Source organism: Capsicum annuum, chromosome 8 (assembly GCF_002878395.1).
Source record: "Capsicum annuum cultivar UCD-10X-F1 chromosome 8, UCD10Xv1.1, whole genome shotgun sequence".
Classification (NCBI taxonomy): domain Eukaryota; kingdom Viridiplantae; phylum Streptophyta; class Magnoliopsida; order Solanales; family Solanaceae; genus Capsicum; species Capsicum annuum.
This window is the reverse complement of record NC_061118.1, coordinates 148,190,180-148,208,869: the sequence shown is the minus strand read 5'-3', so window position 1 is coordinate 148,208,869 and position 18,690 is coordinate 148,190,180. Positions and strand designations below refer to the sequence as shown.

The window sequence follows — 18,690 nt, the reverse complement described above, 5'->3', positions numbered from 1 at the left end:
ACTTTAAATACTTAGATGACTTATAATAACTAAATAGGAAAAAAATTTAGTAAAATTGCGATTAAAGCAGCTGAAGCAGACATGTCATAAATGTCTATTTTACTTTTTTTATTAAATATTATTAAATTTTTAATATATAAATAATTTATAATAATTAATTAAAAATGATATAATAGAAAGTAAAATTACGATTGAAGCAACTGAAATAGACATGTCATAAATGTCTATTTTTAAAAATTAAATATTATTATTTTTTAATATATAAATGACTTATAATAATTAATTAGAGGCAATAATAAAATCACGATTGAAGAAATTGAAGCAGACAACAAAGCAGACGTATCGAAATTTTCTCTTCTATATATCAGGAAAAAAAATTAAACTAGGTGAAATTGTAGTAACAAATAAGAAAGAAAGTAAATTATATGTTTGATATGAAATTAAATAAAAAATAAAATTTATTTAATTATATCAATAATTAATTTTTACAATAAATTATCATCTTACTACTTAAATATAATATATTTGAAATAATTTTATACAATAAAAAGATAAATAAAAATGAAAAATAAATGGAAGATGGAAGGCCCACGTGTGTGGAAATATATGCAAGGCCACATATGATGGCATTATTGTAAATTCTTTACTTAGCATTGTTGGTAATTAAAGAGAAAAAATGGGCTTTTATTAAAACTTTTAATGAGGTTCAAAAAACAAAGAACAAAAAATTATTAATTTAAGCTTAGAACTTATTTTAAAGACATTAATACCCTCAATATTGAATTTAAAGACAAAAAAGTGACATGTTGAAACCTTCACTTCTAATATATAGAAATGATGTATGTGGACAAGAAGGGCCATGTGTGTGGAGGACTAAGGCGGCCGCCTATTTTTTTACAAGGTACCAGGGGCAGACTTTTGTAGGATTTTGAGGTGCTCCGACACCCGCTCAACTCAACGCGGAATAGGTATAATTACATAGAAAATATATGAAAATAGGTATAAAACATATAAAAGCACCCACTATAACAAAAAGTTTGTTAGGTGCATTGACATTTAGGTTGATTTAAGGTCTTTCATAGGAAAGAGGCCCCGAGTTCAAATCTCATTTAGGTGATTGTTTACTTTTTTCATTTTTAAAATTTTTTAAACACCCACTATCTTTAAAATTTGGGTCCGCCACTGTCTTGTAATATCCCATATCATCTTAGTTCTAGTCCTTAAAAGAAAAGAAAAAAAAGTGGGTCACCCCCATCTTTCAATTAAAAAGAAGGAAAAGGATTGGGTTTTTACCCATATGCGTTTAACCTCAAGAGCGGACCTACCTTGTATTTTGGGGTGCTTCGTTATCCACTAAACTTGACGCGGAATAGGTATAATTACATAGAAAATATATGAAAATAGGTATAAAACATATAAAAGCACCCACTAGAACAAAAGTTAGTTGGGTGCATTGGCATTTAAGTTGATTTTAAGGCGCTTCATTGGAAAGAGGTCCTAGGTTTGAACCTCATTGAAGTTATTTTTATTTTTTTCAGTTTTAAAATTTTTTAAGCACCCACTATCCTTAAATTCTGGATCCGCCACTGCTTAAACCACATAAAATGGGGAAAAGGAATTATGTGTGCTGCTTCTTTCAGCAAGCACAAACAAGGAAAAAAAATTATTTAAGGATTAGGGTCCGAGAATGCAACATCAGTTGCATCTGTAACTCCCAAAAAAAGGTCAACTTGTTAATTGGAGCAAAATAAAATCAAGGACGAAGAAAAAGTGGGTTTGTTTGGAGATTTATATCGGGTTTAAGGTAAATCTTTTTTTTTTACATCCTTATCATGATTTCTAGTCTAGGTAAAATTATTTTGGATATTGCTATTTAGTTGTTAAAGGCAAGAATTATGGACAATAAGAATTATTTTGGATACTAGTTCAATGAATTGAAAATATCTTGAAACCTTGAGGGTTGGGTAGTCTAATTTTATTATAATTTAGCCTAAAATAAGAAAATTAACTCGAGAATGATATGATATGATTTTAGATTCGATCGAAGGGAGTCCTATCAATTGTTCGAAGTGACAAGTTTGGTATTTCGAAAATTGTACTATGAGTAGTAATCTTACCATAATTTATGTTTGTTAACTTGCATATTTTATACTTGATTTTGATGAAACAATGAGTTATGAACTGTTTTGAAATTGCATGTGGGACAAGTCCTTTACTTGATATGATGTTGAAATTGTTATTTGAGATATGATATTATTACTGTGAATATTCTTCACTTACATGAGAAACATGTATTTTGACATTTATTTTTATTCACGATTTATATGTAATATGATTTGATATGAACTTTAAATGATATGTACTATTCTGACAAATGCTTTCATATGAATATCCTATTGTTTACAAAGTATAAATGGGAGTAGACTTGATTGGATCCCGTAGCTAACGGAGGGATCGTTAGACCTGGTGCACCTTGTATTTACTGATGACTATTACAGTCCTCGCTAGTGGAAAGATAGAACTAGCATACTGTTACTGATATGATATTTGACTCCTTTGTGAGGGGTCCACTGTTATGGGCTATTCTTGATGAAGAAGAATGTCACACTAATTACATGATTCATTTCTGGAAACCTCCCAAACATGTAATATTTGATATGATACGATACGATACTTTTTGAGTTTATTACTGAACTGTTGGTTCACTTGGCTTACATGAAACAATGATATTGTTTATCGTTACTGTTTCCTAAAAGAGCATTATTTCATGATGTTTTATGACTTGTCCCAATTTAAACGGTTGTGGTTAAGTGTTATTACTCACTGAGCTAGCGTCTCACTCCTCACTATTATTTTTCAGAGAACACAGGTGACGGTGAGGATCGCGTTGACTAGAGGATCTGAGTAGCATATTCCTGGTGAGCTCCGCAATTATTCGCGTGGGCTATAGTTTATTTATTAGTTATGTTTCTTTTTCTTGAAATCTCTTAGTTTGCTCCATAGTCATGTCTTTAGAGCTTGAGCATTCTTTCATTATTTTGAATTTGTGAAGTATTTGACTTCCTCTTATTTTTGGAGATGGATTTCGTATTGTTAGTTGGTGGTATTGGTGAATTGTGTTGGTGTTTGTGCTATTGGGTTGTTTTGTTGTTGAATTGAGACAAGAAATTTTCTTGTTAGGCCCAAAAACAGGGAAAATTCTGTTCGATTTTTTATAGAAATCTGACGAGCCTTACTTTGGACTCCTAAACTCCTTAGCGCCGGTCATGATCCTATTTCGGATTATGACAATTACCTACCCAGTAAGTGTATGTACATATATATATGAGTCAACAAGTAGAGAAAGTCGCATCGGATGTTTATTTTAGGCAACTTTTCAACTTGGTTAAGCAACATATTGGACAATTGGTTACTATTCAACTTGAAGTGTATCGAGCACACCGCGTAGCGACGTTAGCCGAAGGATGGTTTGATGCACACTTTTTGTTGAAAAATTATGTGGTGTATAGAAGCTAAACGTTAATATTTATGAGTGTATATTTAATTTTGCACGCTCTTAAGAAAAAGAAAATTTATACACATCCTTAGCCAAATTTCTAACTCCACCATTAATCGAGCAGTATAATTAGAGGCGAAATAAAAATTCAAATTTTGTAGGTTTTAAATTCTAGAGCAATAAAATCAAGTGTTAATAATTAGGTCCTGATTTCATTTTTATATATCTTTAATGGAAAAAGGCTAAAAAAAATTGCCCATAGACTATTGCAGAAGGGCCAAAAATTCCATTCTTAAATATAAATAAAGATAAATAAAGAATTTGAACTAAAGCTACTAGATCCGACCACAAATTCTGCATTGACTTCTAGCTCTACCCTTACAAAAATCTATAGGCATTTGACCATAGATTCTAAATATTTTTCATTTATCGTAAGGAAGTCGTGTTTGGTTATATTCTTGCAAAAAGTATTTAGAATAATGTTCATACTTGAATATACTTAAATGCAACTTTAAAAGTGAAAAAGTGAGTTGAAAAACAGATAAGCTGTTTTCCAAATCTAAAATATAATTTCAAATTAAATTTGATATTTTCATATTCAATACTGATCTAAAAATAAAGTAAAAAATTATTTTGAATAAAAATGAATACTAATATTTGTGGCCAAATAGGTTCTATAGGATATATCAAAAACAACCCTTTCTACTTTTAAAATAAAAGTAAAGTCTTTACCCTTTCTAAATTTTACTTTATAGGATTATTACACTGACTCTTTTTACCCCTCCTTAAAAAGCTTTCACCCTTTTGATTCAATGATAACTTAAACTTACAATGTTAAAATTAAATGTGACAATATTTATCATCCAAACAACCCCTCTTCTCTTAGTGCATTCTCAAACATGACTAAGGATGGACCCACTAGATTAACGGACCCCAATTAAACCAAAGTCAACAAGTATGAATTGTCTATGCATTTGCCAAAAAGGTACTTCCAATCTCTGTCTCAGGGCTCCTTCTTGATGTAATTGGCTACTTATGTTCAAGGCCCCCTTTCATGAGACTACTAGTTATTAATAGCCCGTGCCCCAATAAATATTTTAAAAAAAATTATTTTAATTATTGTAATTTATAATATTTTTAAAAAATATATAATAAAATTTTTATAAATATTTTAAATTGTTAATTATTATAATTTATAATATTTTTTATATATTTTTCAAATAATATATATCGCTCTCATTATTCAAATTTTTGTGGCATTGATAATCAATTAAATTTTTTAAATAATTTAAGTTTTAAATTATTGCGATGTATAATCTTTTTTCTTCTATTCCAATTTAAGTGTCATAATACTTAGATGAACATAATAATTAATTATTGGTGATATGGTAAAGTTACGAGTGAAGCAGATATGCCTTACTGACTCACAACAATTAATTAGAAGTGATATAACAAAATTAATATAAAAAATACTTGTGAAATTTTTTTGATTAACTTATTATTTTATATTTATTTTACCTTTTTATCAAATATTATTAATTGATACAATGCTTAAATGGTCATAATAATTAATTAGGAGTGACATAGTAAAATCACGATTGAAACAATGAAAAAGGCATGTCTAATTAAAAGTGATACAACAAAATTACTATACAAAATACTTGCGGAAAAAAATTAAATGAGTCTAATACAAAAAGTCAAGTAAATTTTATATTAAATATTATTAATTTTTGAGAAATACCCTATTACCTCCTGAACTATATACAAAAAGGTTGTGACACACTTCAACTTAAAGGGGGTCCTATTACCTCCCTGAACTAAATAAAAGTGTAATATTGACACCCTTGACTGCCTACATTGCGCCTCCATGGCACAAGACATGTATGAAAATGTTGATGGCGCATGAAGTCTTTTTTTATGTCTCCTTATCCAATAAAAAATCGTCACGTGTCCAAAACAAATTAAAAAAATAAAATCTTTATTTAAACCTTATTTTGTTCATCATCCATTGAAGAAAAATTAGAAGCTCTACGACTCTCTTTTCCTCTGTAAATTCTTCTTCAAAATTTCCTTATTCTTCAAATTTCTCTTTGATTTGGAAAGACAAAGGTAATTTTTGTGTAAATTTCTTATATTTAATCCATGTAATGTCGTTATTAAAGTTCTAATTTTAGATCTGTTAATGAAAATTCGATTTCTCCATTATAATTAATCCAAAATTTGAAGTTTTTCAGCACCATTAATGAAGTTTTTCATTTCCATTAATGAAGTTTTCTTGTTTTCTTTTGATAAAAATTTAAGGGTAGAAATGAGGAAATACGAGTTGAATAAGTTGTGTATGGATGAGACTGATCCAAAGATCAATGCTGAAAGTAAACATGACATTTTATTGCAAATGCAGACGTCTTGGACAGATCGCAATCCCGGTAGAAGATTTTGGGTGTGTCCTCATTATGAGGTTTGTGTTAATTCTTGGTTAATTGAATAATGTTGATGTCGGTGTAAAGATCTATAATTTATGTTCTTAATTTTCGGACTATAAATTACAATTATTTTAGATGGAAAGACTTGGAACGAGTTGACGAAAGATCAAAATTTGTTCTTTCAAGATTGGTGAACAAGATTAATGAGCTAGAAAAGAATTATGAGAGTGTTAAGATGCAATTGAATAAGCTTGAAAGCTTGAAGACTCAACGTCATAATCCCAACAACATGAATTTAGACGATTAGGAGTCAAAATAAGAAAATGACTTTGAAAATATGCAGATTAAATTTCAAAGTCTCAACATCAAGACAAGTTGTTCAGATATGAAGAATGAAGTAGATGAGAATGTGATGGGTAATTTGAAAGAAAATGTCAAGTGCGGTTTGAAAGACAAGAGAAAGAAGATGGAAAAGAAGAAGGAAAGAGCATGTAACTTTACTGAAAATTCCTTTGTTGTATGATTATATGTGTAGGTGTTGTTGTTGTTTGTTTTGTTATGCAATTTGGTAACATGAAGAACAGTCTAATGAAGTTGCCATTCAATTTTCTTTTTTTTTCCTCTCCAAATTTCTTTCTCCCTATCTTCTTCTTCTTCTTCTTAGTTTTTTCTCTCTCTCTAGAGTTTCCTCTTCTTCCATTTCTCTTCTTTTTATTCTCTCTTTTTATTTCGTTCTTTTTTCTTTTTTAATCTTTATGGACTATTTTTAAAAAAAATTGAGAAATTTAAAAAGAAATTTTTTGATTTCTTTTATAAATAAATGAAGAAATAATTCAACAAATTCAGCAACTTCGAGAGTTGCTTTAGGAACTACCATAATTCGCTACAATAGTTATAGAAATTGCTGCAACAACTACTATTAGTTGTTGTGTTACAGCAACGATAGTTGCTGTAGCAACTATCGAAGTTGTTGCAGCAACAGTCGAAGTTGCTGCAGCAACTTCGATACTTAATTTCTGAAAAAAGATGTGGTTGGAGGAGGAACCCACAAAAAAGTGATATTTATGGTAAAAAGGGAGGTGGTGGTGGTACTAGTGACGTCGAATGAGAAGATGATATTTGTTTCAGTGTTGATAGCGACGGTGATGTAGAAGAAAGAAGAAAAATAGCCAATAGTTATGTAGAGGGAGGAAATAATGGTGAATCTAGAAAAGGTGACTATGGTAGTGATAGTGATAGTGGAGGAAGAGGAGGTGGCAGCGGCGTCGACAGCAAAAAGGGTGTGGTGGAGGAGTGGTGGTGATGGTGTAGGGATCTTTAGGGATCTTTGTGTAAAATAATAAAACTTGAGAGTTTTAAAATTAATGTCATTAATACTAATCTTAAAATTGTCACCTCTACTCAATATTTAAAACTTGTGTCACTCTTTCTTAGTTTTGAAACTTTTTTTGTCACCCTTAATTAATTTGCCCTTGAAACTTGGCTACTCCGTGTTTGAACTACATGGGCTTACATTTGAAAGAAATTATACAATTAGACTTCACAAACAATTATTACTAAGAATAAAATAGAAAAATTCAATTAATTTTATCATGAACGTCTATATTGGCACATAATTTGAGACATTTGTTTTTAGAAAATCACGATAATTAACTTGAGATAGAGAGTAGTATTATATTATACTGAGAAAATTATCCCCTATGGTATTATTAGATCTAAAATAACAAATTTTAGCAACACTTTTAGATAATTGCATTAATAGCAATTTAGTTACAAGTTATAGCAACTTATTGAAAGATATATTATTTTAATTATATTTTTAAAATTCGTTTTGAATTATATAATTTAAAATCAGTTTCATATTTATAGGATTGTAATCAATATTTTTCTTAAATTGTGTATTGATAATCATGGTAAATATATGTTATTTTTTTATTTAAAAGCTTACACATTTTTATCAGTTAACTTTATTGAAAGAAGATTACGTGTAAATCAAATTAATGTTCCAAAAAAGTATCTGAATCACCTCCCTCTCTCCATTCAAATTCTCTAATATTCAACCTCACCTCTCTCTTTCTCCATTATAATACTCAATATTTCAAAACTTTATTGAAATTTGTGTCTCCATATAATATACATATTCTTCCCTTGAAAATACAGATTAAAAAAAAATGGGTATTATATTCATCTTCTTCGTTGAAAAAAGGGGATTTCATAGTTAATATTCATCTTCTTTGTTGAAAAAGTGACCTTCTTTTGATAAATTCACATTTCAACATGCATATCAATGAATTCTTAGTACTTGTTACTGAATGATTGGTCATTTATATGTTATTTTCTCACTTAGTGATCATGTCTGTCATCACCGATCTTTATTTCTTTTTATTTTTTCTAGTAAGCATGTACATGGTGTGGTAGTAACAAAGTTGTATTCTTGAACTATAACAGTACATACAAACTTGCAAATATTTTTTTTTCTGTATTAAATTAGTACAAAATTAATATTGAATCATTTTTTTATTACTGTTTGTTTTTCTAATATAGTTAATAATTTGAATTAACTTTTTGGTGCTTGATCATTGTTGTTTATTTTTCTAATATTGTTGGTATGAACAAAGTTTATTTTTTGTATTTATATAGTATTTATATAATGTTATGTTACTTTAACGTTTATTTTGTATTTTATATCGTTGAATGAAATTGATATGAAATAAGTCGCATTAGATGGGTATTAAATTTGATATCAACTGCATCAAATTATACATTTTTTGATTCTACAATTAGTAACATTTGACATGAGTATTATATCTTGATTTTATATTGGTGCTCGTTACTCTTTGTATAAATTTGTTGGTATAAACAAAGTTTAGTTTTGATATTTAACATAGTATTTATATAATGTTCTTCATCTTCTTCTACCAGAAAACAAACGCCAATATCAATCATGATTAATACTGATTATTTTTTCATTGCAACGAAAAATTATTTGACATCAAACAACTATCAATTAATTTATTTTCAACATTTACGTTGATTTTTTTTCATGTAATATCCATTACATACACTAAAAAAGTTATGTAACATAAAATATAATTTTTCTCATCGATTGTCACATTCATAAAATTCATTCAATACAAATGTTGTATATGCGAAACTTCATTGATATCAATTTTAATATCAAATTAATACATTGAGAACTCAAAATAAAAGTATTGCTTAAGTATGAAATAAGTATATAAATTAATTTCAACTTATATATTAAAAGTAGGATTATCCTAGGAAAATGTGTTCATTAAAACGTAGTTAACATCATTACACTAATTGGCAATTAGTGACTTTGAGGATGACCTCTGAAAGCATTTTTTTTCAAAGAACAAAAAGAGAAGTATAAGTGACAAAGAAGAACAAGATGACTCAACTACATTTATTCAGATCTCTATTTTATTCTTCTTTTTATGTTTTTGTTCCAATATATGTTATATTATAAGCATAGGATGGACAACACTAGAACAAAACTGAAATTTAATTATTTTTTTCCTAACATATTATGCTAATAAAATTACAAATTAAATACTACATATTATCGGTTGTTTCCGTCTTCTTTTAATATTATTAATTTATAGATCCATTTAATTTGTTAAAGCATATATCACATTCGTCCACGTACATATTATCTGTATCTTATGTATATATATTGTTATATATATGTTTTTTACAAGCTTAGTCAGCATTCAATAGTGATTATAGGATCTAACTGATTTTATAATAGACAATCTCAAATATTGTGTGCTATACACCTAATTGGAAGAGAAAATATACAGAAATTATTTGGACGTTGGAAAGAGGAAAACAACAAAGCATAGCAATGCCTCTTTTGTTTTGATTTGTGTAAAATAATACGTCTAAAGAAGTAGTGTATGAAGGTGAAAACTCTTAATGGAAGCATTAAAATAGGAGAAAAGAAAAACGGTTAGAGCAATTTGAGGTGGATAAATATCAGTAATTAATTTTAACTATATTTAAGGAAGGTAAATTGTATATTAATTGTATTAAATCTTAATTTTCGTTTTTCATTAATTACTTTTTTGAATTTTCAACAAAACAAAAAAACTTTTTTTATGTTTTTTTTAAATGAAAATTACTATAACTTGAAAATTTAAAAGTTTTGCTATAACTTGTAATAATTAATCTAATAAGTTTATATAGTTAATTTTCCCTATTATATTTCCCGAAAAAGAAAGAGCAAATCTTGGTGCAAAATGGAATTGGGCCCTGAATTTGCACATCCCACAATGAATATGGGTTTACTTCAGTGTGAGTGTCGGCCCAACGACATTGGCCCAAATGCTCTTATGGTCCAGATTACATTATGTCAGGCATTATAGCGGTCACCAAAACAAAAAAAAAAAATTATCATTCAAAACATTCGATATATGTGTTGGAGAATCCTAAAAAACAGTGGTCCTCTTGTCATATTTTTCAAAATTGCTAGCCTATCAGCTAGTTAATTTAATTTGTACTCTATAAATTTGAGAAACCATTGTAGTATTATCTAATTGTTGGAGCAAGTACCCACAAATCATTAACTATAGATACGTTTGTGGCATCCAAATCATGCCACAAAATTACGAAAGGCTCTATCAAAGTTAGTGAAAATGGTCACTTACCAAATCTCTTTACCCCCAACATCTTACTAGACATATTTAAAAGTTAAACAATAAAATTTTAAAATATTTTAGCACTTACATAAATCTTCAGTTTAATATTATAAATTTAAAAGGTCTTTTAATTTTTTTTATACTTCTTGTCTACTCAAGCTAAATACCTTTTTGAGATTATTTTTTTCTCAGAAAAAAATATTTTTGAAAAAAAAAAATGGTGTTTGGTTAATTTTCCTTTTAAAAAAAATGCAAAAACAGTTTTTCTGTTGTTGGAAACAAACAGAATATATATATATATAAAAGCAGAAACATGAAATATAGAATTATTTTTTTTCATGATAGTAATATTCCTATCACTTATACACACACAATTTTTTATTTCATTTTAGAGAAAATGGCCAAAAGCCCCTCAACCTTTACCCCAAATCCCAACTACATACTTATACTTTGCGGGGTCCTATGACCCCCTGAATTATTTTAAAGTGGAATTATTACCTCCGAAAACTGTCAACCAGTCATTTGGAATGTGGTGTGATGCACGCGCCAACAGCTTTTTTACACGTGTTTTTTAATTTAAAATTAATTTTTATTTACTTTATTCTCCATTTTTATCACTTTTTATCACCTTTCATCATTTTTTTCACCATTACTTTTCATCTCTTTTCCTTTTCAAACTTAAACAATTTTTCGATGAACTTGAAGTGGAAAATAATGGATAATACCGAATTCGAAACTTTCAATGATTTTGTAGTCGGAAATAATAAACAATATCGAATTTGAAATTTTCGACAACCTTGAAGTGGGAAACAATGAACAATATCATTATCAAATTTCAGACGATCTTAAATCCGAAAACAACAAACAATATCAATTTTAAAATTTTCGACGACCTTGAAGCCGGAAACAACAATATCGAATTTAAAATTTTCGATGACCTTAAAGTCAGAAACAATAGAGAAATTTTAAAATTTTCCCCGACCTTAAATTCGAAAACAATGGGCAGTAGTCATTTTAAAATTTACGACGATCTTGAAGTCGAAAATAATAGACAATATCGATCTTGAAAATTCCGACGATCTTGAAGTCAGAAATAATAAACGACATCAAATTTAAATTTTTCGACAACCTTGAAGTGGGAAACAATGAACAATATCAATTATTAAATTTCCGACGATCTTAAATCCGAAAACAACGAACAATATCAATTTCAAAATTTTTGACGACCTTGAAGCTGAAAACAATGAACAATACCAAATTTAAAATTTTCGATGACCTTAAAGTCAAAAGCAATAGAGAGTTTTGAAATTTTCGACGACCTTGAAGTCGGAAACAATGGGCAATACTCATTTTAAAATTATAACGACCTTGAAGCTGGAAATAAATGGCTACTATTGATTTTGAAATTTCCGACGACCTTGAAGTTGAAAATAAGGAACAATACCCATTTTGAATTTTTCGACGATTTGAAGTCGGAACCAATCAATTTTGTGCTTGGAGATGAGGAAGATGATAACTTAATCTTGGATGCCATTGATGAATTCTTGAAGTTTTTTTGTTTGTGAGAAAGAAGAAGAAGAGGAAGAAGAAAGAAAATGAATAAAGAAAAAGAATAATTAAGAGTGAATAGAGAAAATAAAGAAATATTAAAAATAAATTTTTAATAAATAATTTACGTTTCACTCTCTTTAACACACACTCTCACCATGTTAATTTTTGAGGGTAATAATTCCACTTTAAAATAATTTAGGGGTGTCATAGTACTCCCGCAAAGTATAGGTGTGTAGTTGAAATTTGGATAAAGGTTGGGGGCTTTTGATCATTTTCTCTTTTATTTTATAATTTATATATTTTTATTTTATTCCTCACTTCTTTTCTTCAAATAAAATAAAAAATATGATTGATGATGATGAAAATTTCATAATATTGATTGAAATTTTTGTAGTAGGTACTTTTAATGAAATAAAAAGGTTTTTAATTAAAAATATTATAATAAATATTTAAAATCATTTCTCTTTATAAATTGATTTTAGTTATCAAAATACATAAATATATGTCTTTTTTTATCGTTTGTCTTTCAAAAATACTTCTTAAAAAAGATTAATCATATATATTAAAAATAATTTTTAAATAAATTTATTAAATATAAATTATTTTTTTTTCAAAAGCCCTTTTCTAAAAAAAAATGTTTTTAAAAAGTACTTCGCAAATAATCAAATAATCAGTTTTCTATGGGTAATCTCAAACGGACGGTAAGAGTGCAATATATGGGAACATGGACAATCTAACGGCCCATATTCAATTGGTTCATCATATCAACGACCTCAAAAACTCATTTCACGCGCGAATTAAGCTTGATCAAATATTAACAGCAGAGTTTCACCTTTGTTAACATCATTCATTATATTGCTTAATTGATAGTCAATCTTGAGTTTCCAACAAAATCTCTCCAATCCCTTTCTTAATTGTTAACCAACTCGAGTTTATTCTACTAAAAGTTTTGCTTTTTGCTGTAATGCAACCAAGTGAAGCAATATCTTCTGACCCTATTCAGAAATTCGCGAATCTCCTTTCGAAATGCATTCGAACTAATGATCTCAAACTCGGGAAACTCATACACTCGCGATTGATCAAGACGGCACTACACATTAACACATTACTCGCTAATCGACTGGTTGACATGTATTCTAAATGCAGCTCTCTAGAATATGCGCAGCGGGCATTTAATGAAGTGTCGAACAAGAATTGTCAATCTTGGAATACGATATTATCGGGTTATTGTCAAAGGGGCCTTTTTGTAGAAGCCTTCAAGGTGTTTGATGAAATGCCTGAACCAAATGTTGTGAGTTTTAACTCGATTGTATCGAGCTTGACTCGTTGTGGGTTTCCAGGAAAAGCGATGGGTTTTTTCAAAAGAATGGGAAAGAGATATGGGGATGAGTTCTTGATTGATGAGTTTACGGTTGTTGGTGTGGCAAATGCTTGCGCGTGTTTGGGGGTGTTAAAGTTGTTGCGTGAATTGCATGGGTTAGCGATTGTGGTTGGTGTGAGGTTTAATCTTGTTGTTTGTAATGCGCTAATTGATGCTTATGGGAAATGTGGGAAACCGGAGTACTCGTATTCAATTTTGTGCCGAATGCATGAGACAGATGTAGTTTCCTGGACTTCGATGTTGGTTGCTTATATACGTGCATCTAGATTGGCGGATGCGTGCTCACTTTTTGATAGCATGCCAGTCAGAAATGTGGTGGCTTGGACTGCTTTGATCACGGGATTTGCTCAGAAAGGAGAAGGAGATAAGGCTTTGTGTGTCTTTAAGGAAATGCTGGAAGAAGGTATTGTACCCAATGCATCCACTTACGTTAGTGTTCTAGGTGCTTGTGCAGACATACCACTTATAGAAAAGGGGAAGCAGGTTCATGGACACATTTTTAGATATACATGTTTTATTGATTTGCATAATGTGTTTGTAGTTAATGCTTTAATTGACATGTATTGTAAATGTGGAGACATGATATCCGCTATTACATTGTTTGAGAGATTAGATGGGAAGGATCGAGTTACTTGGAACTCGATAATAATTGGGTTCGCTCAAAATGGGCACGGAGAGATGACAGTATGCATGTTTGACAGAATGATTGAAGCCGGTACAAAACCAAATCATGTAACTTTTCTTGGGGTTTTATCTGCTTGTAGCCACTGTGGTTTATTATCTGAAGGATTCCACTATCTTCATTCAATGGAGAGGGAATACAATATAGTGCCCCAATTAGATCACTATGGGATTTTGATTGATTTACTTGGACGGAAGAATAGGCTTCGAGAAGCTGCAGAATTAATCAAGGGAGCTCCTTGGGGAACAAACCATATTGGAATGTGGGGTGCACTTTTGGGTGCTTGCAGGGTACATGGGAACTTGGAACTTGCTAAAAGAGCAGCAGAAACTCTATTTGAGCTGGAACCTGATAATGCTGCCAGGTATATTATGTTATCCAACGTTTATGCAGCAGCAGGAAGGTGGGATGATGCTCGCAGACTGCGAAGGTACATGGATAACAGAGGATTGATGAAAGAAACAGCTTATAGTTGGATTGAGATAAAAAATATCAAACATAAGTTTGTCGCTAAGGATAAGTCTCACAGTCAGTCAGAAGAAATAAAAGAGTTGCTACTTAAACTCATAGATCCAATAAAGGATACTGGATATGTACTTCATATTGAAAGCTCATACTTTCTCGAAGATGATGCATTTTCTTGACATCATTGAAAGAGGTTGTAACCATGTACAAACCTATCTAATTTAACAATTAAATATGATCTCTGGTGCAAATCTGTTCTGATGAAATTTCTGGAAAAGAGAAAAGCGAGGGAGAAATTTTACTTTTCCAGATATCACTATCTTAAAGGTAGAAACACGACCATGAGATGTTAGGCACTATTATACATTCTTTGTTGGCTGAAGTTTCAGAGAAGTTGATGTTACGAGAAGCAGATAGATCCATATCCACCTCTGCGGTGCACAGGTGATCTTTCTGTGCCTTGATTTAATGCTTTTCATTTTGGTGAGGAAATATGACTCTTCTTTCACGTGGACCTGTTAGCTATCACAACTATTCATTTTCAACCACTGGCTTCTGTTTATTTAAAGATCCCGTTTCCAGCATCCAAATGTTTCTCAAGGGCAAAGGGGTATTGATGCCATTCCTATTACTTCTCCTAAACCATGATCTAGTTAAAATTCTTAATGTTGTTATTGCCTAAATGATACAAATCAGTCCACCAAGATGCCAAAACAGTCCACAAAACGTGAGAAGAACAAGCAACACAAAGGGATACAAGATGACAAACACAAAAACACACGGATTTGCAAAATAATGAAAGGATAGATAGTGAGACCGAGATTATTACAAGATTAAGAACCAAGTATATTTCAACATTAACCCCTAATGAGTGTAATAATCAAAACCACACTCTTACGGTGACCGCCAAGGTAATCGACTAGCCTCAAGATCCACCGTTTCCAAGCAAAGAACAATATTGCCTTTTCCAAGCCCTATACTAAGAATGACTTTTCCAAGTCCTAACTAAGACTATACTAAGGTGGTCTACTCTCAAGAGAGAGGATTTCAAGTGTTTCAATCTTTCATAAACTAACTAGCAAATGAACTAATAGAACCTATTTATAGTCTAACTTATTACATAACAAAATAACCATAATACCCTTAATGAAAAGGGGTGGTCATGGAGTGTTACTTGGACAAGGTTAAGTAACCAAAATGTCCTTAATGAAGGCCCAAAACCGTGAGTCCTCAATCTTCAATGCTCCAAGCAATCTTTCACACGTGGGATTGCTCTTTGGTGTACTCAAATCGGCCCCTCCATATAGGATCCCGTTTCCTTAATGCGGCCAAAGCTTGATGCCCCCTGACTTCGAATGATGTCATTGAAAGCTAAGGCGGCCATTTGAATCGTATCACTAAATATGCCAATTCCTATTATTCAGTATATACTGATTTTGTCTCTGCTGTGGCTGTTGCTCGCAGGTTACTATATCTGCATTCTTTCAGTGAAACGCAAACCCAGTCTGGTCAAAGTTTACTACAGCAGTATTAAGAAGCTGGGATAAGCTAAAGGCCAAATAAAAAATCAAGGACAAAAATATTCAGAAGATACGGTGTGGCACAAGACAGCTCTGAGGTATACTGCTATCTCTATTTGAATTTTTACTATGATAATTTCTGAAAGTCTGGTTGATGTACCACTTGTACCTTGTTAAACCAGCTTTGCTGATCCTGATGCCGAACCATCTTGCCTCTAGCCGTTGCATTTAAATTTGAGATGGAATATCTATTGTGTGGTTCACTTGCTACTTGTAGTAACTTACCTTTGAGACATGCAATTACAAAGTTTCACTCTTTAATATTCACTTTTCAAATGTAAATCTCTTTAAGCGAGACAAATTTGGTTCTTAGAGACTTTATGTGAGGATTCTGTAACAAATAAGGGACAATATGCTGAAGCTTAAGCAATTTAATACTAGTAGTTTACTTCTAGTAAAATTCGCTTTGAGACATGCAATTGCAGTTGTTCCATCACCTTTTAATTATCGTTCTTTGACTGCAGCAAATATCGCCCGATAGGTTCTCTTTAAACTGGGGAAAAAAACAGGTTCTTGAGAATTAAGATGAGGATCTTTTAAGGCATGAGGGAACATTTGCTGAGGTAAGTAATTTAAATATAGTTGGAGGAATTGAGGCACCAAATGGTTATGTTATGTTTCCATAAGCTGTCCCTGCTAACTGTTTGTTCCCAGTAAAGCATCAATTTAAAGGGGGAAAAGAAAAGCTATTTGTAGGCAATACTTAAATGTTGCTCCCCTACTCCATTTCTCTTTACCTCCTACAAAATCTATAATGCAGATCTTGGAGAACTTGCAGTGGTTCATGACATGTTGGTTCCCTTCTAATGGTTATTCATCTCATCATTTTGTTATGATCTGAAAGTGAGCCTTTTGGCCATTGATACCGACCATTTAATCAACTGTCTAGGAGACTGCCCTCTAATCATAGACTTTATTCTTACTATTTCTTTAATTCAGTATCATGTTGTTTTTTATTTTCTTAATTTTCTCGTCTTTATTACAAATTAAGTTCTAGTTCCAAAAACAGCAGATTACAAACTTGTTGAAAGCCAATATTCGTCAACTGATTGGACTTTATTTTTAACATCTGTCATGACATATTCTTTAATGGCATGCCATTTGATCAAACGTTTTACTTTGAACAACATTGACTTCTCTCAAGGTTTAAAGTTTCTCGATAACTTGACTGAAGAGAAACTAACTAAAATAATCCCTTATGTACAAATATGTATGTATTTTGATCGTTTATACATACCACTAAACATAAAAAAGTCGTTCATGCTTCAGAAAAATGGACAGTAGCCCTAAGCTACTGTATGAACAGTTAAAAAATGGTCAACACCCACCAAGCTCGGCGTAGTGGTTTGAAAGCAGCGCTTATTCCATTAACAGCTCAATCGATGGGATTATTTGTGCCTTTTGAAAAGATCTCGAACAATATATGAAAAATTGAAAACTACAACTATAATAGAATAATGAACGCAGCAGCCTATAGCCTTGACTTTTTTGGTGGACTTTGGACAAACAAAGTGGCGGATGACAGATAACCTTTACATTGGTTAAATCCGAAATTTGATTATCACTTTTTAAAAATTTAAACTAATCATTATTTTGTACTATTTTAATTATTCTATATCAAATGCTCCACTACAATACTATTTTGTTAAAACACTATCATAGTTTGTTTAAAATATTAAAAATGTTTGGGAATCTCTTTTTCAACTTAAACTTTTTGGCAAATTGACAGCTACCCAAAAAGAAACAATGATTGATGAGAAAAAAGAAAAATTGCGTCCTCTGCTTCAATTTTTTTTTTTTTTTTAGAAAATGACTTTTTCTTGATATTATTTTAGTTTGAAATATGTATTTAAAATTTCAAGATTAAAAAGGTATTTTGATATATTTTACATAATTTTAATATAAGATTATAAGATTTAAAAAATATAACATTTGAATCTGGAAATATTAGTTTAAGAGACTTGCGAAAGCGAATTTATAGCCACCACAATATCCTTTTTGTACTCGACTCTTTTCCATTTTCACTCTCTTCATTTCCCCCAAGTTCCTATCCTTATTTGTGACATATGATATAGTTCAAATTGAATGGGTAAAGTTTAATTTCTCTGAAGTAAATCGCTAACCATGATTTAGATAATAAATACATTATACATTTAGTTTAAAAAATTATTGTGATTTCAAAATTTTAGCAACATATTATATTGTCCATAAATTTAGCAACAAAAAATCTTTTCTTCCTAAATTATTTTTCATATGCATGGTCCATCTTTTAATTTCTATTTAAATTAATTTTTTTATTGCATTTTGGAAACTCTCTCTTTAATAATTACTAACTATTTTATTTAAAAATAGGAGAGTCTACAAATTCTCCTATTTTATTTCACCTATTTTAAAGAAAATAAAATAGATAATTATTAAAGAAAAAGTTTCAAAAAAAAATTAATTTAGAATATT

General features: G+C 30.4%; 1 protein-coding gene and 1 long non-coding RNA gene across 3 annotated transcripts; both read left to right on the top strand.

The window, feature by feature from the left end:
• The first annotated feature begins 469 nt into the window (after positions 1 to 469).
• On the top strand, positions 470 to 6,533 carry LOC107856809. The gene is made up of 2 exons (XR_007043553.1): positions 470 to 2,918; positions 5,798 to 6,533. It is a non-coding gene; the product is annotated as an uncharacterized LOC107856809 (long non-coding RNA).
• Positions 6,534 to 12,771: 6,238 nt separating this feature from the next.
• Positions 12,772 to 17,311, top strand: LOC107856827 (pentatricopeptide repeat-containing protein At2g21090). 2 transcript variants are annotated; one of them, XM_047394534.1, is made up of 4 exons: positions 12,772 to 15,100; positions 16,121 to 16,274; positions 16,701 to 16,799; positions 16,997 to 17,311. In XM_047394534.1, the coding sequence occupies exon 1, from the start codon at positions 13,093 to 13,095 to the stop codon at positions 14,833 to 14,835; it is 1,743 nt and encodes a 580-aa protein (XP_047250490.1). In that variant the 5' UTR covers positions 12,772 to 13,092; the 3' UTR covers positions 14,836 to 15,100; positions 16,121 to 16,274; positions 16,701 to 16,799; positions 16,997 to 17,311. The 2 variants fall into 2 exon arrangements, with proteins under 2 accessions (XP_047250490.1, XP_016557289.2); XM_016701803.2 differs by having other exon boundaries at positions 16,701 to 17,122.
• Positions 17,312 to 18,690: the final 1,379 nt, after the last annotated feature.

Bases quoted from the DNA above. Each gene is read 5' to 3' on its own strand.
- LOC107856827 (XM_047394534.1), top strand. From the start codon at position 13,093: ATGCAACCAAGTGAAGCAATATCTTCTGACCCTATTCAGAAATTCGCG.